The 26,677-nt window shown below is 37.8% G+C and overlaps 2 protein-coding genes across 2 annotated transcripts; one reads left to right on the top strand and one right to left on the bottom strand.

The window, feature by feature from the left end:
* The first annotated feature begins 5,719 nt into the window (after positions 1–5,719).
* Positions 5,720–12,235, top strand: LOC126794987 (protein RAE1). The gene is made up of 11 exons (XM_050521796.1): positions 5,720–5,865; positions 5,980–6,066; positions 6,256–6,333; positions 6,903–7,099; positions 7,440–7,581; positions 7,844–7,924; positions 9,357–9,485; positions 10,364–10,441; positions 10,743–10,814; positions 11,754–11,834; positions 11,929–12,235. The coding sequence occupies exons 1-11, from the start codon at positions 5,815–5,817 to the stop codon at positions 11,977–11,979; spliced, it is 1,047 nt and encodes a 348-aa protein (XP_050377753.1). The 5' UTR covers positions 5,720–5,814; the 3' UTR covers positions 11,980–12,235.
* A 415-nt stretch (positions 12,236–12,650) lies between these two features.
* On the bottom strand, positions 12,651–18,184 carry LOC126794982 (BRASSINOSTEROID INSENSITIVE 1-associated receptor kinase 1-like). Its single transcript, XM_050521789.1, has 11 exons — positions 17,803–18,184; positions 17,578–17,710; positions 17,416–17,487; positions 17,143–17,286; positions 15,906–15,977; positions 15,689–15,760; positions 15,505–15,584; positions 14,586–14,714; positions 14,156–14,497; positions 13,591–13,985; positions 12,651–13,085 (listed from the first exon to the last, which is right to left on the bottom strand). Exons 1-11 carry the CDS (start codon positions 17,888–17,890, stop codon positions 12,771–12,773), a joined length of 1,842 nt encoding a protein of 613 aa, XP_050377746.1. The 5' UTR covers positions 17,891–18,184; the 3' UTR covers positions 12,651–12,770.
* Between the last annotated feature and the right edge of the window lie 8,493 nt (positions 18,185–26,677).

The raw sequence follows: 26,677 nt of genomic DNA, 5'->3' as shown, positions 1-26,677 counted from the left end.
AGGCCGACCCGGTTAAGTTTGGGGAGCTTGTCGCTAGTCAGGGACTTAACGTCGAAGAAGAGAGTAGACCGCCCTACACATTGGTCGGGGTCTGGAGCTGATCCCCTGATAAGCCCAAGGCAGGGTGAAACCAGTGCATTGCACCGTTGGATAAGGATGGCTCTATGAGGATGGAGCGCCGCATGGACCGAGTGTTGCAACCGAATGGCTAGGTCCGTGACACGCCGCTCTCCTATTATGGTATCAAAACCCTACCTCCATAATACGCCGATCGGCGTTTGCCTCTCCCTACCCTCCTTCTACTCTCATATTTGCCTCCCCACTCAAGCCCTCAACGTTGCCTTCAACCTTGGACGATGGTTGTTTGGGCCAGTTTTGGTGGCGACTTAGTTGTTCTTAGATGATAATCCAAGGAGCCTGTGTCGGATTTCGGGGTTGTGGTTCTTGACAGTAGCGGCTAAGGGCTTTAGTCAGCAAGGCCGAATGTATCTACGTTCGGTGGTGGCTTCTGGCGGAGCTCTCCCGAGAGGTGTGCATATTGGTAGACAATATGGTCGGGTCTCTTTGTGCTCGGCAGAGTTTGCATTCTTGGGGCGGCTCCTATGCTTAGAGCTTGGCGGTGTACAGAAGATCCGATCTTCTCTGATTGATGATGGCTGGAAGCGGGGGAGGAGCTTGGTTGGAGCACCGAAATTTGGTAGCCGACATTTTCCCTGGTGGTGTTGGGCCTCTCGGATCCGAGCTAGAACCAAGATTTTTGGGCCTGGGCTAGTTGGGTTTGGTGTTGGGTGATGAAGAGTCATTGATTGATACATGTGGTACTACCGTTTCAAATGCTCAATAATTGAAGGGATTATAATTTTGCAAGAGACATGTCAAAGAGGGTCATAAAGAGACCTATCAGGTTTCAATAAAAATAGACCTCTTAACATTAAAAATCTTTTAGTTGGCTGGGAACTTTTTCTCGGTCTTTATTTCTCTTACTATCTTTAGTTTCTTAATATAGTTCAGCTATAGAGAAGAATAGATAGTTTTAGACATCATTTGAATGAAATATCAGATCTGGTAACATTGTTCCAAAGTTGGTTGTGTTCTTTGTTCTCTTTCTTATTCTCAAATAGGTTTATCCTACATCACTAGGCCCAACTTTTTTGCTTGATCTCTTTAGTTTTACATTCTTCCTAGGTCGACACATGTTTTGTAGATCATAGGTAAACAAATAAGTGATTTCATTCTCAATGTGTAGTCTATCATATGTACCATTGTCAGAGCATGTTCTCACAACTTCTTGTTCTGTCTGTAAGATGGTGGTAGAAGGGTATATAATGGATGCATCTGGCCTTAGTTGTACTTGTGCCCAATTAATTTGAAAACTGTAATAGTATTAGATTCAAAAAACAAATTATAATACGTACGGTCTTATGATATTTATAGATATGCATGTAGTACGTCTCTTTAGATTCATTTTAGGTAAGCATTTGATTATTTCTATGTTAAAGCATTTCACCATTCCATAATATGAGAAATTTTTCAGTATTCCCGTAGTATATGCCACGTTGTTCTCCTTCCACTGACATTGAAACATGTGGAAAATTAGGTACAGTCACAAAAACGTGTAAATGGTGTTTCTTATCGCAATTCAGCTTCCCATAGCTGGCTTCATCTTCCTCGATGCTAAAAGTAAAGATACCAACAACTGTTGAATGGGTGACGCTGGTGTCGGTGGGGCGCGGCCTAAGCAGGAAGATGGGTGGGGGGAGGGGAAATTGGCCAGATTTCAAAGTCTTCTCACCGTAGAGATCGTAGATCTTCCTTGGTGGGGTCGAAGAGGATGTCGTAGGTTTTTACATAATTGTTAAACTTGGACTCAGCCTGGGTTCATTTTGTGGTTGCAAATTTGCAATCTCATACATAATCAACCTCAATGGGTTCTCTCCTTACGCTTTTGATTATGGATTCTGAATCTTAAACATGATGATACGTATGATTTCATTGATTTGTCTAGGCTTAAGAAATAAACTTGCACAGAAATATATGTTGAGATATTAGTTTGTGATGAAATACCTTTAACAACCTTCATGGATTTCTGCCCAATAATTAAACGTTAGGTCTTGTCGAACTTGTTCCAATCCAGAATAAAGGGTTACACTTGAGATTCATAAGCAAAACTTATATTGGTTTGACACTAAAGAAAATCAAGGAATTGGAGAAGAAATTTTTTTGAATTAAATCTCAAAAGCAAAGTTTATGGTCTAGTCCATCTCAACAAGATATTTCTACTATAAAGGGACAATTGACTAATTGCTATTGATGGGAGAGTTGGAGAATAGAGAAAACTCTGCAAGAATGGTTTTTTCTTTTGATGGATGAGCACTAGTATTGAACATGGAGAATGAGAAATAAACGACTTTAATAACTTCAGTTAGTAGAGATATGTGTTTCAATATCAGTGGAAGGAGGACCACGTGGCATATACTATGGAAAAACTGAAAAAATTCTCAATATTTTGGCACTAAATTCGGCACCATAATCATATGTGACGTGTCATGCCACATTGCCACGTAACTGAAATAATAAAAAATGTCATTTTAAATGAAAAGACAATCATATCATCGATAATCCAACGGTTCTAAATTATTTTAAAAATATATATTTTTTGTTTTTTTATCATTTATTTCTTCTTTTTCATCACAATAATGTTTCTAAAATATAATTAAAATTTTGATATTTACAATAAATATGCTTGACATATTTGTGTGTGCACGCGCGAAATATAAATGCACAAAAAATATTTTCAAAATAAAACTATTTTTTACTAAATAATTTTTTCATATTTTTTAATTTAATTAATATTGTGATAGAAAATATATGGTAATTGCATTCATTAATTATAGCCATTAATATAATTTGTAAATTTAAATGAAATTGAAAAATTGAAAACAGTGTTGAAGTAAATTTGGAAAAAAAACTCTTGACATATTTAGTGACAGAAAGCCATAAAGATGGAAATTGTTGGTAAGATTCTTAATTATAGAGGACATGTAAGGTAACAAATGTTATTTTTCATAGTTAGAGTATATATATATCTTAATTAATACTATATTTATATTTACTATATAAATACAATATTTTTATGGTACTTTTTTTAGAGTATACTACAATTACCATATAGTCAATCATGCCCACACACACACACACACATATATATATATATATATATATATATTCAAGCATACTTTTATATATATCGAATTTTTTTTTAATTTTGAAAGTATTATATATCGTGATGAAAAAATAAATGATAAAAAAAGAAACACAATTTTTTTATAATAATCTAAAACCGTTAGATTAACAATGATAGGATTGTATTTTCATTTATAAATGACATTTTGTACTTATTATAATTGTTTACATGACAAGGTGACAAAACATACCACATGAGATTTTAGTGCCGGGCACCAAAACATTTTCCTTCATCATTAGAGTTGGGAATAGACACTATCGTTTTTAGTTAACAGTTCATCCACATTGACATCCATGAGTTAAGCGGGAAAGTCCTAACCAAATTAACTAACTTTTAACTCGACCCTCGACTTGGGTTACAGTTGCTTTGTGGAAGCTTCAGGGGCTAACAATGTTTGCAGTCGAATATAACAAAAGAGGAGCTAGCTCCAAATGAGTCAGTGAAAAGATCGGGTCAAAGTCCGATCCTTAAAGGAGGTGCATGGTGCTATGACCGTGATCTGGTTTTCTTGGAAGATTACTATAGAATCACTCCGATGGCTCAGGTCTCAATGAAGCATGTTCGGATTTGGGTGGTTGGCATGTAGATGCCGCCTAGGTATGAAGTGTCGGGAAACTTGGTGGGTAATCATCTTGGAGGTTTACTAGCCTATGATAAAGATAACTATGATGATATAGTTATGAAAATCCTGTTCATGCATGATATCACCAAACCGGTTCTCTTGGAGGCTTGGAGTGTCGAATACACTTGAATGATAGTACTGATCGAACCACTTCTCAAGTTCAATTATTGTTATTTGCAAGGAAAATGTGTTATGTTTGTACTTTGTAGCCTTCTGACGCCTAGCGGGGAGAAGTGGCGGGAATTAATCAAGTATGTAATTTGGAGTTGTTCCAAAACTTAGATATACATATACTTTTCAGCTAATTTGCTAAGGGGCTCACAGCAAAGAGTCGTCCAACCTTTTACTATTGGCCTATTGCCGTGCCGAAAACAAAGAGAGCCAACAATTCGCCGACTTAATTGAGGTGGAGGGAGGGTGGTCCTCGGCTTCGGGGTCCTACCTGATCGGAATCGGACCCTGCTCCTATATCCTCAAGAATGAGATTGTTAAACACCTGGACGCAATATCTAAGAATACTCAAGTTTTGGGTGAGTTGGTGACTAAGGGGAGTTTGACAACCTCAATTGAGGGGACTACAAAGTGCAAACGTGAGCCCCAAGGTACTACTTCTTCTTCCCCGGCCCAAGAAGTTTATGACTTCCCACTTCTGTGACCGGAGTCTCTCGGACTCACTGAAGATGATTTAGAATGAATCACCTCTAGTGTCGTATAGGAAGAAGGGTGGTAGCCCTTTGGGAAGCGAAAACAAGGAAGCAAAGTCTTGCAAGAAATAGGGCCCGGTCAATCTCAAGGTTGCTACAAAGGAGGTTCGGTATGACAATCATAAAGGGATCACTTAGATCTTTTTATCATTGCCTAAAAACTACAAGTGTTAGGTCCTCCTATTTTATTCGTGATATTAATTTTTTGTACACCATTTGAGGATGTTTACATCTGTAATAGATAGTTTTGTAGGCTAGTAAATGTGCTTAGTCTCCACTACTAATTTACTATAATTAGAAGCGTTCATTTGGTGTCAACAGTTTCACCAATAAATGAATCTGTCTGAAATACTCATGAAAATGGAAAAATATGTTATCATTTAAATTGGTCATTATTGTCAAATACAAAATCAAATAAGAAATGAATGACTTGAATATTAGTTATTCAACGTGATGCGATCCTGGCGCATGCAGGAAGGCTAATTACAATGAAGGTTGCCTATCATTTATATGGATCTCTCCAAAAAAAAATATCATTTATATGGATGTTTAGATCATGATGAAATATTGGCAGTCCTGCTCACCTACGGAACAAATTCTACGAGACAGAAAGGGACGGGCTGTCCACAGCCTTAGGATCGTAAGTGACTAAATCCTACAACAAGAACCTATTAATTCCAAACGAATTGCTTAGCTTTTCTTTCTAGCCTTTCTGGGTTCTATCTTCTTCCTTCATCTCACAAATTCTCACCATCCTATTTATGATTCATGTATTTGTGCTATTATGTCTCTTCCTTCCATAGAACTGACCCAATTTGGATTCAACAGATTTGTGCATGGTATGCATAGATGTGAGAGCAGGAGACCAAAAGAGGATTTACAGGTGAGTTGGGAATTATTCAGGGTGCATTCATCAGAATCGTTTGATTTAGTCACTTACGATCCAACGATTGTAGGCAGCCCGTCCCTTTTTGAACCCAAGACAACGCAGTCTATGTGCCTTCTAAGTTCTAACCATGGATAAGTCAATAAAATTACCCTTTTCTCAAAAAAAAAAGGTTTCTATTTAATATTTACTTTCTACTGGCCACGTTGCTGTAGAAGGTAAAATTTCCAATTTTTCAGCTCGCACCAAAAGCCCAGATGGCGTAAAAGTTAAGCTTAATATTCTGCTGGCTTCAAAAAATAGAAGTAGGTTCTTCTAGACAGAGAGAGCCAGAGAGAATCTCATCAACCCGATTCCAATGTCGACGTTCTTGGGCGCTTCCAATCCCAATCCAAACAAATCATTCGAGGTCACACACTCTCTCTCTCTCTCTCTCTCTCAATTTCAATCTCAATCTCAATCTCTTTTCTTCTCTCTCTTTCTCTCCGAAACCAGAATCCTTCAAATTTGATCCGATTCACAGGTCGCTCAGCCCCCAACCGACTCCGTTTCCAGCCTCAGCTTCAGCCCCAAGGCCAATCTCCTCGTCGCAACCTCGTGGGACAATCAGGTTCGTTATCCTCTGCTGCGGTCATTGTTTTTGTGTGAATTGTTGTGATTATGATGTGATGAACGTGCCACATTTCGATTCGGACATTCGGTTACGTGTGTTTGTTTCCGATTTTGGTTTCGCAGATAAGAGTGATTGGAATTTAGGAATGAGTGATGGTGATGATGATGACGTGGCTTTTTTGTGTAGGTGAGATGTTGGGAGATACAGCAGAGTGGAGGAAATGTTGCCAGTATGCCCAAGGCAGCCATTTCGCACGATCAGCCGGTACTTGTTTCTGCGTTTTTCGTGTTTTTTTTAATGATCAGTTGTAATTGTTTCTATATACGTCAATGCCGATCGCGCTAGTAATTACAAGAGTGTTGACTTTAGCGTATGTATAGGAAATGGAAGCAGTTTTAATTTTTTTATTTATTTTTTGGGTACAAACGAGACCAAATGCCTAAGAAAGAAAAGAACAACAGAGACTAGCCAGCATAGCTGGTCTTATAGCTCCTATTCTTAGCAACTCCTAAAATATCATCAATGATAGCTTCGGCAACAAGGCTAGGGGGCTCATGCATAATGCATATGCCTCTTGCTTTAATTATTTAGTAGACTGCTACATTTTTGTGATCTCATTTAGGAGATAAGATTCGTAAGAAATTTATAAAATAAAGTCACACGAGTGCGCGCTTTGGCTGTGAGAGTGAGAACTTTTTATCAGGTTATTTTGTACAATTATTCATTTGTGGAAATTATGCCAAGTAACTTTTTAGCTCTTCAGATAATGTCAGCAACTTATGGTATGATGGTTAACGCGGAGCCTGAATTCTGATACATATATGTGAATATAGGTTTTGTGCTCAGCTTGGAAAGATGATGGCACAACTGTGTTCTCTGGAGGTTGTGATAAGCAAGTTAAGATGTGGCCTCTGATGTCTGGTGGAAACCAAGCAATGACTGTTGCGATGCATGATGCGCCCATCAAGGAGATAGCTTGGATCCCTGAAATGAGTGTATTAGTGACAGGAAGCTGGGACAAGACTTTGAAGTAAGTCGGTCATAAATATTCATTCCCCAACATTTTGAACATCAGAATGCGCGTGAGAACCCAACACATTACATTATATTCGTGTTTAATTTGTTCACCATAGGTTACGTATAGTAATACAGTTAAAAATGTTCTGCTCTTCTCTTACCAGTCTGTATCATTTTGCTCCTATCTTTTCTTTCAAGTGATTGTTTGTCTTAACAATCTGACAGCTATGTAGATGTTAATTTGTTCTATTGCCTTTTCACTTTCATCTTATTCATTGTGTTAAAAAAACTTCTTTACATTTGACATGAAGTTTGCTCTTTGCTCATGTACGATAGTTGTTGCCTTTCCTCAGGTATTGGGATACAAGGCAGCCAAACCCAGTGCATACCCAACAGCTCCCAGAACGATGCTATGCATTATCAGTGAGACACCCTCTGATGGTGGTTGGAACTGCTGATCGAAATCTTATTGTTTATAACTTGCAGGCACCACAGGTATCATTTTATTTTCAGTGAGTTTTAAGATAAATAATATGATGCGACTCACGCGAGTTACTCTTACAGAGTTTCAGAACTGACACTTGGTGCTATTTGTTATTATATATATTATGTAATGCTTGAGGAATAACCTTTAGTTTCCAATTGTTGTCAATCACTCTTTTTCATAATACATTTCTGTTAGGTTTTCATATTTAGGATATTCATGTGTATTTTTAGGTTATGTCTTACTTTAAATTTTTTTTTTAATTACTGACAGGCTGAGTTTAAGAGAATCATTTCACCTCTAAAGTATCAGACAAGGTGTGTTGCGGCATTTCCTGACCAGCAAGGATTCTTGGTAAGTAACTAAGTGCGAAGTCCTTGCACTTTTTTCTGCAATGACCTTTTAGTTTTCTATCGGGTGCTTTAGTTTGCCCGTTTGAGATTCTCTTTTTCTTTTGGTGTTTTAGAACAAAAAACTGAAACATGTTTTCTTGCATGAATCATTCATTGAACATAAGACTTGATTTCTTCTATACTACTTACATTATTTGGTATATATAAATATATTTATTCATGTGGAGCTTGGTAGACAGAGCTATATGTCAGCAGTGTGATTGAGGTGATTGGATACATATATTTTGTAGTCTTCAAAATTGGTGACAGCAGAAACCTTTAAGTTTCTCCTTACGTGTGTTTGGTGCCCCGGTGGGTCGAGGGGGATGGTTACAAGCTGCATCGGTTTTTCTTTATCCACTTTGTTTTCTGTGTTATTCGCTAATCATAAATGTGAGGAAGTGAAGTAAATATTTCTTCGTGCTCTACATTATTTGACATTGGGTACACTAGCCAGTAGCCACTGAAATTACAAGCAACATGCCAATCCAGATCCTTCCCTTTCATGCCAACCTTTTTTCTTTTTGGCTGTATTCTATAGCCATAAATTCAGAGAAGAGTTGCAAATGTCTGTTCTCCACTTTTACTTGATTGTTTGACACTCGGTGCTTACTAACTAAATTTTGGACAGATGCACCAAATTTAAAAGCATACCTCTTATATTGAGCCACACCTTTAATGTTTATTTGGGCCGGCTTTCCTCATTGAAATGCACATTTAAGTGAAGTTGGTTTTTATTTTATTTTTTAATGTTAAGTACATCATGTTAATGGGAACCAGCTTGCTGTGCTTTATTTATCATTGTAGGAATTGGGTTTAAGCTTTCCCTAGCCCCTTTTCTTTATAGTTCCTCAATTGAGATGGGGGTTGTGTAGTTCCACAGAGTCTCAAGGATGGCTCTATACTTTACTCTGCTATGTTGTCAACCAGTTTGAGTAATTTATTTCCTTCCCCCCACCTATTTCTTAGATAATGAGAATAAATTATTCAACCATGGTTAGTCAAGATGGTACTTAGACCTCAATAATAACACATGTTCATACATTTGCCACTGTAATTTTATTTAATCACATCTGTTGAGCTTGATAGTTTACTCTGCTATGTTGTCAACTAGTTACAGAGTAATATTGATATTGATAATGTAACAACAAGTAAAATTGATTCAACTATATAATAAAAATAAATTATTCAACCATGATTAGTCAAGATAGTTCATTAGACCTGAATATTAACACAAGTTTCACATATATGCTGCTATATATATGTTTATGAGTTACATCATTTGATATGTAAAATATGATACTGTCATGTTCCTTTTACTTGATTAGTAATTAAGTATCATCTTCTATGATTATTGATACAGTAAACATAATTCTAATGTTATCTCTGACCAGGTTGGCTCTATTGAAGGGAGGGTTGGCGTACATCATCTGGATGAGGGACAACAAAGTAAAAACTTTACCTTCAAGTGCCACAGAGAGGGGAACGAGATATACTCGGTCAATTCACTGAACTTCCATCCTGTAAGATTGACCATTCCTTTTACATTTTTGTTCTTCAGACTAGTGGGGTGATTACTGAGGTCATTTTGTTTCTGTTTTTTCTTTCTTTCTTTCTTTCTTTCTTTCTTCTGTGCTTTATTTCTCTCTATTGTTTTGCGATAAAGAAAGGAGGAAGGAATAGATAGAGGACAGAGGTGAAGGTGTGGAGAGAAATCCTTTAGAATAGCTCATAAAATATTTCTAAGTTGTTTATTGTCAGAATATTGTATGCATTACTCTTAACCAATACGATTAAAAATATATATAATTAAGGAATTTTGTAAAGAGTAGGACACTCCGGGTACATGTGATGCAGTGACCACAATTCGGTCGGTAAAGTACCCTATTTTTGGACGATCAAGACTAAGCCCAGTCCTGTTGTTCCAAAATGAAGTGGTAGTCTAAGAGTCAATTTCTATATATGATAATAATAATGCTCAGTTCTATCAGTATACATAATGTTCAGGAAGGAAGCCTCTACCAAAAGTCATTCTAGAAATTAGCGATCAGTACTTGTGTTATTAGGATGATAGTAGAATTTCTTTTCAGTACCCCAGGTGTTTCATGAAACATAACTGATTATGTAAACTATCAAATGCTTGAATGGACTTATTCCGTCAAATAATCCACAAACATAGTTGATTTTCAGTATTCAATATTGCATGTTTGTTTGAATAGAACAAGTCCATGTAACCAATGTCATGCATACAAAGTATTCTCCTGATACTATTTGTGTTATTTAACATAACATTTGGCTTCTTTTTTTTATTTTTTATAAAGCAGCATTGTCTGATAAAAGGTTTTATTTTCGATCACTGTTATGCATCATTTGAGAACTTATTCTGTGTTCCTTCTCACAGGTGTACCACACATTTGCTACTGCTGGTTCTGATGGTTCTTTCAACTTTTGGGACAAGGACAGCAAACAGAGACTAAAGGTTTTGCTCACATCTATTTACTGTTTTGTTTTTATTTCATATAAATATATCCATTTTAGCACACACCACTAATCTGTACTATCTCTTTTCAATCTCTCAATATACACCCAATGTATCATCATTGCTTCAAATCCTGTATATGTATCACTATGTTAAGTTGCTGCAGAACCATGGTGATCTGTATGTTAATTTTTTAATTATATGATTTCTATGTATCTTGGTTAAATTTGGTGTTTGACTGAACCTTCAACAATATCTAGCTCTTTGCATATACGAGTCTTACAAGCTTTTGGGATTTTAGGCCATGGCAAGGTGCAGTCAACCAATACCTTGCAGTACTTTCAACAACGATGGTTCCATATATGCATACTCGGTAATTTTCTCTGCTTCTTAATACTGATGCCAGGACCTGTGTGTGTGTGTACATATGTGCTCAATAAAAATAACAGAACTGGCACATCATTAGTAGTGTGATTGTAATGATACATTGTTTGTCACAAGTGCTATTCAGTTTATAATAGAGGAAGTATCCCACAGCAAAATATCTGTTATTATTTTATGAAACCAAAGTTGCTTTGATTTTTGAAATAGAATTGAAAAGTCGGATATCCCTCAATTATGAAACAAAAACATGGCTGCCCCCTTTCCTTTCCTTATCAGCTCCAAAGCCCAACTACATCACATCGATTAGTATCAGTTTTATCCTTTTATTCTCCACTATTTCTTTAAAAATTTTCCTTATTGTAGGTTTTCCTGATATTTGAACTCCCCCCCCCCCCCAGCCTTTAGCAGTAAAGGGTATTTTATTATATATTTTGTGTTAGTATAGGTATGTCCTCAACTTTTTTGTGTGTGCGTGGGGGGTGTTTGGGGGGGGGGGGGTGGTTTGTATGCTTGATTTTCAGAGTTTAAGGCATAGAAAAGCAAGACATCCAGTTCCATTGATTTTTTTTTCTTTAAGAACTACGGACTTTCATTACATCCTCTTGGGAACAGAGTACTACCTTTTAAATTGTCTGTAGGGAATGATGACTCTTGTCACTCTACTGACACTTTAGTACACCATCTTTCAATAATAATAGGTTGTTCTTGGTACCAGTTGCTTGGCTTGCTCTCATCTTTGCTTATGTATAAGCATGTCAGTAATGGGGCTACACACTTGCAATCCACAAGAGCAATCAATTTCCTCGGTTTACATCTGCAGTTTTTGTTTATTTGTGCATGAAGATCTAAAAGCCACTGATAAACTTTGTAGCCCGATGAGTAAACATTGTGTCCCTTAAATTCAAATTATTTGCTGCAAATTTATCAGGTTTGCTATGACTGGAGTAAGGGTGCAGAAAATCATAACCCGGCTACAGCAAAGAACTACATCTACCTTCATGTTCCACAGGTATGTATGTATCTTTGAGATACTTGAACAATCTCCTCAATCATGACCTATGAAAGTTTTAGTGTTATAAACCTATGTACGCTACTGATTGCAGGAATCTGAGGTCAAAAGCAAGCCGCGAATCTCAACTAGTGGAAGAAAATGAAACTGATCATGATTATCCTGATCAGACATGGTATTGTACAAGTGTAGTGTTGTAAATAGGACATGATTGAGGCAATGCCCATCCTAGTAGATGATTAGGTAGGACAGTGTCTGGTCTTATGTTTAAGTTTTCATAACACTTCAGAGTTCTGGCTACGTACAAGATTGGTATGTTAGTACCGCAAATGGTTCTGAATACCCTGTAATCTAGGGTAAATTTCATTGAGCTCCCTCAGTTTGTGATTATTCTGATGCCATGCTGCTGTCACTTTCAATGTTTATACTACGAAAAATGGCACGGATTGAATAGTTTCATTCTGGAACATGATGTCGAAGAGGAATTCAGACACCTGCTTGTTAGGCTCAAAGCCACAGCATGACCTTTGATGTTACCATAACTATGCAATTGAGTAATATGTGAACAATATGGCACAATGTACTCGCAACACAATTTCTCTGCGAACCAGAAAACAATAATTTATTTTATAGAGAATCTCGACTAATTGTGGGGGGTACACATGTTACAACAATGGTGCTATTTTTCATGGCCTTTCCTAGGTCCTGCTGTGTTGCTAGCACCTCAAATCTTCTGATGGTTGTTGACACCCTAAAAAACTACAGCAGCACTAGCTCCATTGTTTGATATAAACAGGACACTAGAGAAGAATAAAATCGGAAAACAAAAGCAAAAGAAAAGATATCATATACACAAATGTGGTATCACTGAATTACAAAATGGGGCTTTTCCCAATTACCTCTTACATTGTATACAGAGTTGAACCCGGGACGGTATCATCGGGGACCAGATAACTCGTCAGGGGGGATATGGGAAGTTGAGTCGAGGATCCAGTTAGTACTTGGATGGTGAATGGGATTGTAGTCTTGACGGAACATTTCCTCCTTTTGCCATTCCTCCCATCTTTCCGCTAAACCATCACCTTCAAGCATTCTAACAACCTCTGACATCTTAGGTCTTTCTCCGGGGGAGCCTGATGTACAGAGAAGAGCAATTTGGATCAGCTGCTCTACCTCTTCATCGATATACTCACCTTGTAAATCACCATCCACAAGTGCTTCCAATCTTCGATCTTTCAACAGACCTTTCACCTATAGATTTAAATACAATGTCAGGCAACTGTGTCTAGGAAAACAAAATTTCCACGATTGTGAACTTTTAGAAACAAATTTCTATAGCCACTCATTCTGACTTCAAATATGCATTCACTTTCAGCTATAAAGGAAAGATTTGTGTGTGCGTGTGTGTGTCATATTCATTTAGTCTGATAGCAGAGTGAGGAAAACAGAGAGCATGATAAGAGCAGGGTGAGGAAAATAGAGAACGAGATTGGGGTAACAAGGATCAAATCAACTAAATATGCCCAAAATCCCCTTCCCCATCTTCCCCCACTCCCACTCCTAGACCAGTGTCAGTGCGTCAAAGTAGCAGCAGAATTTCCAAAACCAGTTCTTATTTGAAAGGTGAACAAAAATAAAGGTGGATTTAGCATGATGAAGCGTCAACAGAGGTTAGATGCATGTCAAACATAATGGAGAAGTGTCATCTGAAAATAAGATACATGAACAAAATGAAAAGGAATACACCAGTGCATACCCAATCAAGTAACATGACATCATCGTCATTTGCAAGCCGAGCAAGATCAAAAGCCCTCTGTCCAGTTATTAGTTCAAGAAGCATGACTCCATATCCAAAAACGTCAGTTTTCTCTGAAGATTTTCCAGTTGAGAGATACTCCGGTGCTATATGTCCAATAGTACCACGGACGGCAGTAGTGACATGTGTATCCTTGTAATCCATGAGTTTAGCTAACCCAAAATCTCCAACGACTGCTTCAAATTCCTCATCCAACAAAATATTTGCAGCTTTTACATCACGGTGAATAATTTTTGGATCACAGTGATCATGCAAATAAGCAAGGCCCCTAGCAGATCCCAATGAAATACGTTTCCTCTTTTGCCAATCAAGTGGAGGTTGTGATTCCGGGCGCTCTATAAAAAAAATTACACATTATGATGAGTAGGAGAACAAAATGACTAAAATTGACCATGTACAACCTAGAGGGGAGGGGGGTCATTAGGGTGCTGATCAATCCCAAAATTAACTGAAATAATATTTGCATGCCATAAAGGACCCATCACCAAATAGTTTAGAGGACTACCTCTTAAACATGATGCTACACTTCCATTAGACATATATGGATATACAAGCAGTCTTTCTGTGGGTGTCATGCAAAAACCACGCAGGCGAAGCAGATTTCGGTGAACCGCCATGCTAATCATCTCTACTTCTGTTTGGAACTGTAGCTCCCCACCTTGGGTTCTCTCCTCTTTAAGTCTTTTAACAGCCACCAGAGAACCATCAGCTAAACGCCCTTTATAGACCTTACCAAATCCACCTCTACCTAGAATATTTTTATTACTAAAGGTATCAGTTGCAACTTGTAGCTCGCGTAAAGAAAACCTTTTGAGCTGTCCTAAATGAACTTCAGGATCCTCCTCAGCTGCAAAGAGCGTATATAAGTGAAACTTGTATTCAGTACCACCACATCAATGTGTGTGAACTTGAAAATTTTTTTATAGACCACTAACCAGGTACATCAAAGAAATGGTCCTGAGGCTTTCTTCGCCGCCACCAAGCAAGTGCAATTGCAGGTGCAGCAAACAGCAAAGCAGCACCAGCAGCAACTCCTCCGGCAATAGCCCCAGTACGGCTGTTACCTGAGATTCAACCACCTTAGTTTTAAAAATAAATCACAAGAGATCATATACATAGCTAATTACTTAGCTCTTCATCACTTTGTCTCTCTCACCCAAATATAATTTAAATGACAAATTACTGCAATTTCAACAAGAAACCCAATCACAACCTCCTATTCGACGAAATGTAGTTTCAGAGATAAGATTAATGATGCAAAAACGATGAAAACTCACCCACTACCATCCCCAAAGAGTTACATGAGAAACTACAGCAATTTCAACAAATTACCCAATTACAACCTCCTACTTCAACGTAATATAGTTTCAAACACACGATTAATTGTGCAAAAGATGATAAAATTGCTTAGAAAAAATTCACCCACTACCACGCCAAAAGAGTTAAGACATACCCCAAAAAGAGTTGAATGACAAAGAATTTCAATGGTAAACCTAATCACAACCTCCTGATTCAACATACTATAGTTTCAAAATTTAGATTAGTTAAGGTAAAGGGAATGAAATTGTTTACAAAATTCTTAACTTGTTTTTGCATCACAGATGGGGCAAACTGCAGAAAGTTTCAGACAAAATGAAAATGGATTCCTTGACGTTTCTAGCTTCACTTTTTACACTCTGATTCAACAGGTTGTATACAAAGAAAGAGTGCTTCATGAATGATGGAAAAGGGCATGATAATGCAAATAATAAAATATAGTGTCAAGATTCAAAGCAACAAATTGCTGAAACAATTTAGATCCAAATCTCAACATCTACCTGAAATAAACAAGCACAGTAATAATATTGTAAAAACCTGAAAAAGAACTAGGTGGAGGAGTAACAGCAGGAGGTGGAGTAGCTGGAAGATCCTTCAAATTAGGATTATTTGCAAAACTGCAGGATGAATAATTATAGTGCTTAGTTTATCATTTTGCTAGGTAAATAGAGACGACCACTGTCGAAAAAAGGTAGACAAAAATAAACTTTCTTCATCAAACCTGATAGGAGTAAAGAGTGAAAAGGAACCATCGACCGGAATATCTCCAGTAAGATTGTTGTTTGAAAGATCCCTGCATTGTGTGTAAAAACTCTGTAAATAGCCTACTTTTAAAAGTGGAGGATCAAATTATAACTCTCCCTCTCTCTCACTTTCTCTCTCATACATTTCTATTTTAAAATATGAAAGGAGATCAAATAGAATTATACACCACTTACAGGACTTGCAATGATCCAATTTTAGTCAGCGAATAGGGAATTTTCCCCATCAAAGTATTGTTGTTGAGACGCCTAAATCATAGAAAAACAACCGTTATACCTATATAATCACAATATGACAAAGACATTCCATAGAGTACTGGGAATGAACAGATTGTATATAATTACTTTTCTTTCCTTATACTGAGCATCTATCTATAGAATATTATTACTCGTCTTTCCCAGTAAACATATATCGGTGTTCATAGAGATATTCAATTGAGTACTCAAATAATCCCATAACCGAGTGGCAAGTTCTTCACAGTAAATGTAAAAACAAAAAACAAAAATAATAAAAAGAAAAAATATTGTCAGATAATATAACATAGTGTAGGCTACATTAGATATTTCACTTTTTTTTGTCACAACATAAAAACGAGTAATATTTGCAAATTGTGTCCAAACAAACAAGGATAAGGACCTACAAATCTCTCAAGATATCCATCCTTCTAGAGCTTACGGCTTAAATAGGCAACTTCTTTACTTAGGAGTTAGGACACGTTCCAAAGAAAGTGAGTTTACTAATAAGGAATTGTAATTGTGAGTTGTAATTGTGAGTGCTTGAGCCTACTAAAGATCATGGCACAATAGCTTACTGAAAACAGAAGAGATGTTCTATGGAAAAATAATCAATACACGAAAAATTAAGCAAGTCTCCTGATTAATAGTGGATGCTTCAACCTGACCAATGTGCTACAAGCGCAGCCAAAGTTGAATTGCAATAATTACAGTAAAGCTCTCACAATTCAAACCACGAATAGAAGCTACAGTCATAATGGACTAGCTCTCCAATGACAGTAACACAGAAAAAGTCCCTAGTTGCAAAGTTTAAAACTGAATTTCAAAGAAAGGCAGGTCTCGAATATGCAAAACATATAGATATGGTATAGCCAGAAAATTCTGAAGACATTGATCCCCATAGAGATGACCTAAAACTAAGATTCCATCTAGTATGATCCAACCACTCACAACAGATTTTCTAAATAATATTTTCCTTTCTGTAACACATCAACTTTTGCCTACTTTCCTCACTAATTCTACTTACAACACAGAGAGGGGAGATGCTGGTATTACTCAACTCAACTTTGCATCCTTGGCCATTTACATTATAAATTTTAACGCAATATGACAATGGAAATAAGCTAGCTATATTTATGGCATCTGTTCTAATTTTGAGAGAAAGGAAGTGAGATCATACAGGAAACGCAGCTTTCCAAGATTTCCAAGTGTGTCCGGAATGCCACCATCTAATTTGTTCAAGTAAAGATCCAAACTGACCAAGTTTTGCAAACTGCCAAGCTCGACTGGAATAGGTCCAGTTATGTTATTGCTATACAGCTCCCTGTCAACCAAGAGCCATTCAAATCTACAAATCAGTTCCACATTCCAAGCAAAACAAATCGACTCCGATGCACATAATTTCGAAAAATAAAACACATATTCAAACAATTAGAGCTGAAAACAAACTCACAAGTACTGTAAGTTGGGGAGCGAGCCGAGCTGCGTCACCAGCGTACCAGAGAGATTAGCATTTCCGAGATCACTGATTACAGAACACAAGCACATATAAATCAATACATCTCTTTTCGCAACGGAACAAGACAAACAAGGCTAGCTAGGTTGTACTACTCACACTCTGGTGACGCTGTTCTCGCTATTGCAGGTGACGTGAAACCAGGTGCAGGGATTGACCAGAGTAGGATCCCAGCTCTGCAGCACATTGTTAGGATCCGCCAAGCTGCTCTTCAACGCGTTCAGTGCGTCACCTGCTCAACTCAGAGAGTGTGAGTCAACGAGTCACCACAAAGTCAATAACCAAAACCAGAGAGAGAGAGCAGAGCAGAAAGAGCACACAGACCTTCGACGTTGGCGGAGAGCTTGTAAATTTGAAGAAGAAAGGCCGAGACTAGTAGAACCACCCCGGCCTTGCTCGCCGAGAACATCATTTCCCGCCGCGCTCAGAGAGTCGTCTTCCTCCTCATAAAAAAGCGCGAATCCCTAAATTTCCCAAATCGCGGCGGCGTTGACCGATCAAAACCCCTGCCGGCCTTCGCTGACCGGATACTCGAAGATTCCACCGCCGCGGTTCGTCCTCCACGGGCCGCCGGATTGGTGACTGAGAGTGAAGATGTGGAAGAAGAAGGAAGAAGACGACGCCGACGACGACTTCGAGTTCGAGCTCGGGGGAGAAAGTAAGAAAAGTAAAGAGCGAGAGAGAGAGAGGTGAATGGGTCTGGGTCAAAGTTGCAGCAGCGCCCACCGCTTTAGAAATTTCTTTTTCTTCTTCGGGTTTTTCTTTACTTTTCATTTTCGTTGAAAGTTGGTATTTCTATTTTTAAAAGTGTTTCGGGTAAGGAAGGGGAAGACCTGGGCTAGCCGGGGGAGGGGGTCCAGGGAAGCACGCACGAGCAAGGAGGGGCCCACAAGCCACTACTTTACATCACTGGCCGAGGGCTCCGGGCACCACCCTCTCGCCGCCTTCTCACTATCGTTGTGTCTCGTTTACTTGGAGTGGTGCAGAGATACACCACTCACATTTGCTAGAAAATGACATTCTACTACAAAAAAAAAAGATCAAAACACAAAAAACTCACGGACAATTATAGAATACGCCGCAACACTCCGGCGCCGAAGACATGGGTTTAGACGGAAGGGCATAGTTGTAACTTCAGTGAGTAGGTAAATTCAGCTTTCACCGAGATGAACTAAAGAGTTATAACGGAACTTCAAAATTATTCACACACTGACGGTAGACATAATTGTTTGTGTTTCCGCTTCAAGCCAATGATTCATCAAACCATTCAACCCAGATTTCTGGTGGAGTAATTCTCTGATTTTGAGGTTGGAGTCGCGGAGCTCCCGGCACTGCAGCCCCGTCAAGAATAGCTCTTGGTTTTAACTTTAATTGACCATTGACCGGGGATAGTGTGTGAGACCCTCAAGCATATGATGTTGTCGCTACAAAAAATTTGAGCAAAGGCCACAAAAGAGCAATTTATGGTCTTTGGTGGGTGATTATTGCTTAAAATCTCAAAAACTCAAACAATTGTGGCATTTAAATATTATAATAATCAAAATGTCACATTTGTATGAATTTTATGGGATTTTAAGCAATACCCTGCCCACAAAATATTTGTGGCCTTTGCTCAATTTTTTTGTAGGGTGTCAACTCAAAATTTGATAATATATGTGGCTCGACCCCGAGAGGACACCACAACATATATGTGGTTAACACTACTTGATAGAATCACTTTATGCGACGTTTTTAACATGTTTTTACCTCAATTTGTACTTTGTTTAGCCCTTATTGTTGTAAAGAGTTCTACTTTGAGTATGAATCTTTGTAGGACTAGGAAACCTAATTGGATTATGAGTCTTCATCTTTCTACGTTTTGGTCTCATTGGCGATATCTTGAGAGTCCTTCTTGCATTAGGAATCCTTTTTTTGGAATTTGCATGTGAAACCATGGTGGGTGACGTCATACATGAAACATGTCTCAAACAAAGATTTTGTGCTTAAATGTAATCTTATTTGATTTCTACTCTAAGTGTTATTGAATTCGATTGCATGCAAATTTAGATTAGGCACTAAGTCAATCTAGATGTTAATTGAAATCTTGCATGATTAGATGATCTCTTAAGGCTCTAATTGTATTGGTGTCTAAAAAGTATGTAATTGGTCAAATTAGAATGCATGATAGGTTTGAACTTGTAATTTTGTGGTGTAATGGTAAATTTGATTTAAGTTTGTTAAAGAGAAGTCGATCATGTAAATAGTAATTTAGGTTTTATTTTAGTAGTTAATAATCAATCTCAAACCCCCCATTATTTGTTAACACTAAAAGTTTAGAGTTCCCTTCAATTCCCCGGACTGAACGATCCTTGCTTATTATATACTAACGATGATGTTTTACAGGGTTAATTATAGACGTTTTAATTAACGTTCTATCATTTTAGCGCGTTGTCGAGGAATTGAGAAAATCTCAATTCTTTGAAGTGTTCATTTTGTACTATATTGTATATTTGTAAAAATAAATTATGTGAACAGTACGGTGAACAGTGAAATCCAGTAAAAACAATTATAAGTATTTTTACATCTTAAAAAAAAGTAAATCTCTGTAAATTTTTTTTTACTTTTTTTTATAAAGTGTAAAAATGTAAAAATACTTGTAAATTATAAAAAAACTTTATCTTTGTAAAAATTAATTTTGTGTACAGTAAAACTTGCGGTTCTAAAAAACGCTAGGCGTTAATCGGGCGGACAGCTAAAAACCAGCGCCCAGAGGATTAATCGGGAATTAATCGGATTTGTATTTTTGTATATATTTTAAATTTTTAATAACAAATAATTATATAAATACAATTAAAATAAGAATATAATGCATGAAATAAATGTTAAAAAATATATAATGTCTAGAATACTGAAAATACATATGTTCTTAATCTTTAGAAATGTTCAACAATATTGATCTAATGATCCTAGCCTCTTAGGAAAAAAAAGAAATACAATTCAACAACAATGAACTTAGGAAAATCAATAATAAGAAACACAATTTACCAACCCTTTGGAAAATAAGAAAAATAATTCAAACAACGGGAATGCATTTTTGCAAGCATAATCCCTCGGAGCTCATCAAATTCTTCTTCTCCATATCATTCAAGTACTTCTTTTGTATCCGAATCAAACTCAAAATCACAAACTAAAAAAAAAAAAAAAACATAGCCGCCCTGGATTCGCCCAGCCGCCTAGGTGGGACAAAATCGGTCCAGGATCCGCCCAGCCGCATAGGTGGGCAAAAATCGGCCAGCCGCCTAACACCGCCGTTTATTCCAAAATCACGGCGGCCAAGGGTTTCCGGGCACCTAGGCGGCGATTTTTAGAACATTGGTAAAAAGTAATAATAATAAATTTATGTGAACAGTAATCGGTAACAGTAAAATACACACAGTAACTTTGTAAAAAAAATTTGTTACACTTAGATACATTTTTAAGGAAGCTAAATGTTTATTTATGCTTAGTTTATTGTAAGTTATAAAGTGAACTGAATAAGTAAACTTCATTTTGTTAATATTTGTCTTAAGCCTCAATTTATACCTTGCTAAGGTCACTTAGGGTTGAGGGCGGCTTTTATTATCACTTTAGGACCAGTCTAACACACAGTTATTCTAAACTGAGTAAGGGGCATGTTATTTTCATTACCCTGGTTCAAGGTTTAGAAAATTAGATCTCAGAGGCCCATAAACTGACATACATCTCGGTGATGGAGTCGATTGGGAAAGCATCATTTCGAGGATGTGGCCCCCGTGGTGTCTAATAAATAAGTCATGCCTTGTGACTATCTCTGATTATAACTATCCAGCCTTCTGAAACAACGTAATGAGTTTGTGTCTAGATGGCGTACTTAGGCCGCACCTCCACCTCGCTTTATAACTTAGAAAATAACTTTGTATAAATAGATGTATATAGTTTCAAAAGAAAATGATATTGTAACTTTTAAGGTATATCGGATAAAGCAAGACCATTACTTGGGACTGTTTCAGCAATTTCACAATTAGCTCCTCTGCTCTACGTACCTTAAATGTTAGGATTGTGTGTGAATAAAATCAATTAGACTTAGTAATACTTTACAATTGTAAATTTCGGAAAAAAAACAAAAAAAAAACAATCAATCCGTAACAAACAAAGAAAAGAAAACGAAAGTGAAAAAAAATGAAAGTGAAAGAAAGAAAAGTTTGTATTTACTTAGACTTGTATTTCATACTTTGTAAAGTTACTAATAATTGTTCTTTTCAAGCTCATGAATGTCCAAGATTAGTGGTTGGTCCAAAGAGTTTAGTGCACGCCTGAAAAGAATTCAACCTCAAGCTCAGTTTGATAACGTTTCCATTGAGTCAGATTCATTTCACGAAGAGAGAGACTTTGGGTTCATTTCGCCATTTCCAGGTTCATCAAGTTGCAGTGGGCTTAATCCATTGTTCTTTGAGGATCCAGAGTTAGAATTGTTGACAAGTTTGTGTCCTTTAGGCCAATTGAATTTCGATTTACCTGATCCAGTGCCCACAGTTTAAAGCCGAACAGAGGAAAACCCAGTTTCAAAACCAGAAATGGTATCGATCAGAGAGTAGAATGGCCAAGTAGAAGGAGCAGTTGGGGGGACATCATCCTCTAACATAGCGTACCTTGTTCCAGAGGAGGGCAAGATGAGTGATTTTGAGTTGAAGAGTGGATTCCTACATATTTGCCTAAGTTCCATGGACTCTCAGGAGATCACCACAATCAACATCTCACTTTGTTCCAGTTCAACTGTGAGACCCCAGAGGAGTTGATATTCAGATAGTGAAGATGAGAGAGTTTCCATATTCATTAGAGAATCGAGCTCAAAAGTGGTTATTTGAGGTGCCAGCTAGTAAGATTACTTCATAGACAACAATGGTAAACAAGTTTCTGTCAAAATACTTTCCATCTTCAAAGGTGACTCACATAAGGAAGCAGATAACTGGTATCAAGTAAGGGCTGGATGAGTCATTTTATAATTACTATAAGAGGTTCAAATCTCTTGTAGCATCATGCCCATCCCATGAGATTAGAGAAGGTATGTTGCTTCAGTATTTTCTATGAAGGATTGCTACATATGGAAAGAAAGTTCCTTGATTCAGCTACTGGTGGATCATTTTTGGACAAGAGCAATGTAGTAGCAAATGATCTTTTGGAGAAGAGAGCTATGAACAACCAACAATTTGGAACAGCTGATAGTTCTACTCGGCAGGTACATGAGACCAACTCGAGTTCAAGCTCTGCTCTAGAGGACAAGGTTGATAAGTTGTCCAAGATGATGAGTCATTTCATGAAGACTAGTGGAGCTTAAGTTTGTGGAATCTGTACGGATGGGCACCCTATTGATCAGTGTCCTCAAGTTGCTTCTAGTGGAGTGTATGAGGAAGTCAATACCCTTGGTTATCAAGGAGGTCAGAGGTACAATCCATTTTCGAATACCTACAACTCTGCCTACGTGATCATCGAAACTTTCGGTGGTCCAATAATGAGAATATACTAAGGCCACATCAGAATGCTATGTAACTTGGGCCTCGTCCGGCTAGTGTGTTTAGACCACAAGCTCCACTACTCAATGTTCCACCTCCCAACGTGGCTAGTACTCCTAATTATGATGAGATGTTGAAATCTTTAGTTGCTGGACAAAGTCAATTGAATAACGTGACTCAAACTTTAGTGATGGGTCAACAAGCGAATAGCAAGAACATTGCGGAGCTAAAAACGCATATGGGCCAGGTAGTAGACTTCATGGGCCATTTTTCTGAGCAAGGGAAGTTGCCAAGTGGTGTTATACCTAACCCAAAGAATGAGCAAGCCCAAGCTATCATGACAAGGAGTGGGCTCGACCTAAAGGAGCGGCCTAGTGTTGCTAGGAAGGCCCAAACGGCCCATGTTCTTGAGGAGGATGACGAGATGACTATGATGAATGTCTTGGAGAAAGATCTAGCTACCTCCAAGAAGGAGAGTGTGCCGATCCATGAAGCACACAAAGGTACAAATGCTAACTCAAATGAATTAGTTAAAACTAATCATATTTCGTATGTACTTTTCCCTTCTAAGTTTGCAAAGAGCAAGAAGGATAAATCTGATGAGGAGGTGTTAGAGTTCTTTAGGAAGGTGCAAGTTAACCTTCCATTGTTGGAGTGTATCAAGAAGATCCCTAAATATGTGAAATTTCTTAAATAGCTTTGCACTTCATGAAGACAAATTAGGAAAGAGAATGTAGTGAAGATGAATGAGATAGTTTCAGCTGTCATCCAAAGGAAGCTACCCCCTAAGATGAAGGATCCGGGAAGTTTTTCTGTCCCATGTAAAATTGGTAACACATTATCTGATAATGTTATGATTGATCTAGGTGCTTCGATAAATGTCATGCCATATAATGTTTATTAATCACTAGGATTAGGACCTTTGAAGAATGATAATGTGATTATCCAATTAGCATATTGATCTACCAAGTACCCTAAGGGGTATGTTGAGGATGTCATTGTGCAGGTCAGTCACTTGATTTTTCCTGCAGATTTTCATGTGCTAGACATGGAGGTATCACCCTTGGAGACAACTCCACTGCTTTTGGGGAGACTGTTCATGAGATCTGCCTTCAAAAACTGATGTCTAAAGTCATTTTTAACATTGGTTAAAAATCGATGCCTCAATATTTATGATTTTAGACATTACCCTCTAAGCCATTAATTTTTTTATTAACATCAGCCAGAAAATGATGTATGGTATTGGCATAATCCTAGTAGTGAATCCAACTATTTTTAATATTAGTATTTATGAACTTGATTGTGGTAATATAACTTGTTTGGAGACTCACTAATTAGCACAACACTTGAAATTGGAGGGAATTGAATAGACAAAACTACCCCTTAAATTGATGAGAAATTAAACAACTGATGGTGATAATGGATGGAAGAAACCAAACTAGACCTGAGGTAAAGTATCATTAGTACCTCATGATAATTTCCAAAAGTGAGGTATGAATCTTTAGAATGAGCAACAGTTGGTGGGTTGTTTAGTTGCATCTCTCTCAATATAATGAAATATAACTTCCAAGTTTGCAAATTTAATTCATATGACTAAATGCTATATAATAAAATAGAAATGTGTGATATAAATAAGAGTTATCGTATTCTTGTTTGATTGATGGGATGGTATTGCATCTCTGGTGGAGAAGGCCTCCCTTATTTTGGAGTTTTCTTGGTGGTGGCAGTAGAAGACCATCAAGCCCTCTTGCTAATGAGATGCGTTAGGTCGATGATAGAATTGGCTGAGTAAGGCTAGATTGGTGATTTGGTGACTTGGTTTTGATTTGGGGGTACGAGATCAGTTGGTGTTTTTTATGCCATTTTGATCTGGACAATGTGATGATACTAGATCGGCAATCTTGGTGGTGATCATCGGCGAGCTTTCTGAAAGGTGATGATGGAGATGTGGGTGTTGGTTTATGGTGGTATCATGTTGTCGACAATTTTGAGGTCGATGATGACAAAGGTTGGCCGAAACGTGTTCTCAATGGTGGCACTAGTTGGCTAAACCACTAGATATGTTATTGTTAGTCTTTTTTAGTTTTGGGTCCGCGTTTGGTATGTTTTTTGTGGAATAGACTTAGTTTGGGCTTGATATGCTGAAAGGTGGTCTTACGTTTTGGGTGGGCTGAATTTTTATAACTAGCCAAATAACTAATTTGAATGGAGGCCAGGGTAGTCTTGATTAGCTTGGCTAATATCTTAAATTTTTTTTCAAAGTGTTTCAAGACTATTAAAATAAAGGTGTTATAAGCAGTCTTAAAAAATGAATGTACGTCTGTTTATTTGGGATATAGGCAGCTAATTACCGGGTACTCGATCATAAAAAGTAATTCTTATTATTGGCCCTATAAGGTGTACCATATTTTGTATGCTTCTTTTAATCGAAGGTCCAACTAAATGTATTTTGGCAAGCATAACCAAGATAACACGCCCAAAGACTAACAATAAGAGTTATCTCTTATGACTAAACAAATTAGTTATCCCTAAGAAACTAGCCAACAACTAGAATTTTTAGATAAAACTAGCTAATAAAGCCAAGATTCACCCATATTTTCATGGCGATGAAGCACAAAAACTAACATAATACAAATGATATAGAATACATGATAAATGTTTCACAACCATATCATTGTAAGACTGCGACCCGATTCAATTTATGCTTGATCAGTAGAAGGAGCGGACTCCTGCTGTGGTGTAACACCCACCGGAGAAATCACTGCTGACTTCACTCCTTCCGATACCATATATTCCTCCTTCTGAACCACACATTCCTGTTTAGATGATCCTTCAACCACCAGTGGCATGAATACTACCTTGGTTCTCTTCTTCTTTGCAGCTAACTTCCTCTTATAAGTCTTGGTTTCAGTTTTTTCCTCCAAAACCAATTCTCTGGCAACTTTATGTCGATTTGTACTTCCTTTGGGACGGCCGCATTTAGCCTTGGCCTTGGGAGAAACCTAAAGCTTTCCATTTTTGTGTTGTACCACAATCGACATATCCTCTACATGTACCTCTTCCATGGACGACGCAACACCGTGGTAGCAAGCCGCTTGAGGTGATTCACCAAAGATGGTACCGGATCCACAGCCTTAAAAAAGTTGTAGGCCCCACGGTTTCCAAAATCACTTGTGCATCCTAAAAGGCTTAGGGTTAGAAACCCTATCCTCCGACCTCACAAGACTCCTATCCACCTCCATTTCCCCAACCACCTCTGAAACCGGCATCTCCATCTCATGACACGAAGAAGACGCAAGACCTAGAGCATGTGGGAACAAATGCACAACCAGTTGAGCCTCGGCAGCCCTAGCAACCTCCACCTCTTCCACATGTGAACCAAAAACACGGTCCTTCACTCCCAACTAGGGGAGTTTGCCTGGAGAAGACTTAGATCCGATCGATAGGCCAGCCATATCGAGCGCAGGACCCTGCATCAAATTTGTTGAGCATTTGGATTGACCTGTGTTATAGTGGTATGTGGAAAAACTCTGTAAGACGATGGTAGCGTGCCGTGCACGGAACTCTTTGATTTCATAAAGAAGAACATGTGATTGCCACGTGATGAAAAGCAAGCCTCCACCTAGTTCAGAGTTTCAGACAGAAAAAGGAAATTAAACATCAAACGCGAACCGAGTTGAGACTCCGAGACT

This window comes from Argentina anserina, chromosome 5, assembly GCF_933775445.1.
Source record: "Argentina anserina chromosome 5, drPotAnse1.1, whole genome shotgun sequence".
Classification (NCBI taxonomy): domain Eukaryota; kingdom Viridiplantae; phylum Streptophyta; class Magnoliopsida; order Rosales; family Rosaceae; genus Argentina; species Argentina anserina.
This window is presented reverse-complemented; position numbering and strand designations above follow the sequence as displayed.

Bases quoted from the DNA above. Each gene is read 5' to 3' on its own strand.
- LOC126794987 (XM_050521796.1), top strand. From the start codon at position 5,815: ATGTCGACGTTCTTGGGCGCTTCCAATCCCAATCCAAACAAATCATTC. The intron at 5,866-5,979 runs GTCACACACTCT...TCCGATTCACAG, and splicing joins ATCCAAACAAATCATTCGAG to GTCGCTCAGCCCCCAACCGA. The intron at 7,582-7,843 runs GTATCATTTTAT...AATTACTGACAG, and splicing joins ATAACTTGCAGGCACCACAG to GCTGAGTTTAAGAGAATCAT.
- LOC126794982 (XM_050521789.1), bottom strand. From the start codon at position 17,890: ATGATGTTCTCGGCGAGCAAGGCCGGGGTGGTTCTACTAGTCTCGGCC. The intron at 17,287-17,415 runs GTGAGTTTGTTT...CTTGGTTGACAG, and splicing joins CTCCCCAACTTACAGTACTT to GGAGCTGTATAGCAATAACA. The intron at 14,715-15,504 runs GTTTTTACAATA...GTTGAATCTCAG, and splicing joins TCCACCTAGTTCTTTTTCAG to GTAACAGCCGTACTGGGGCT.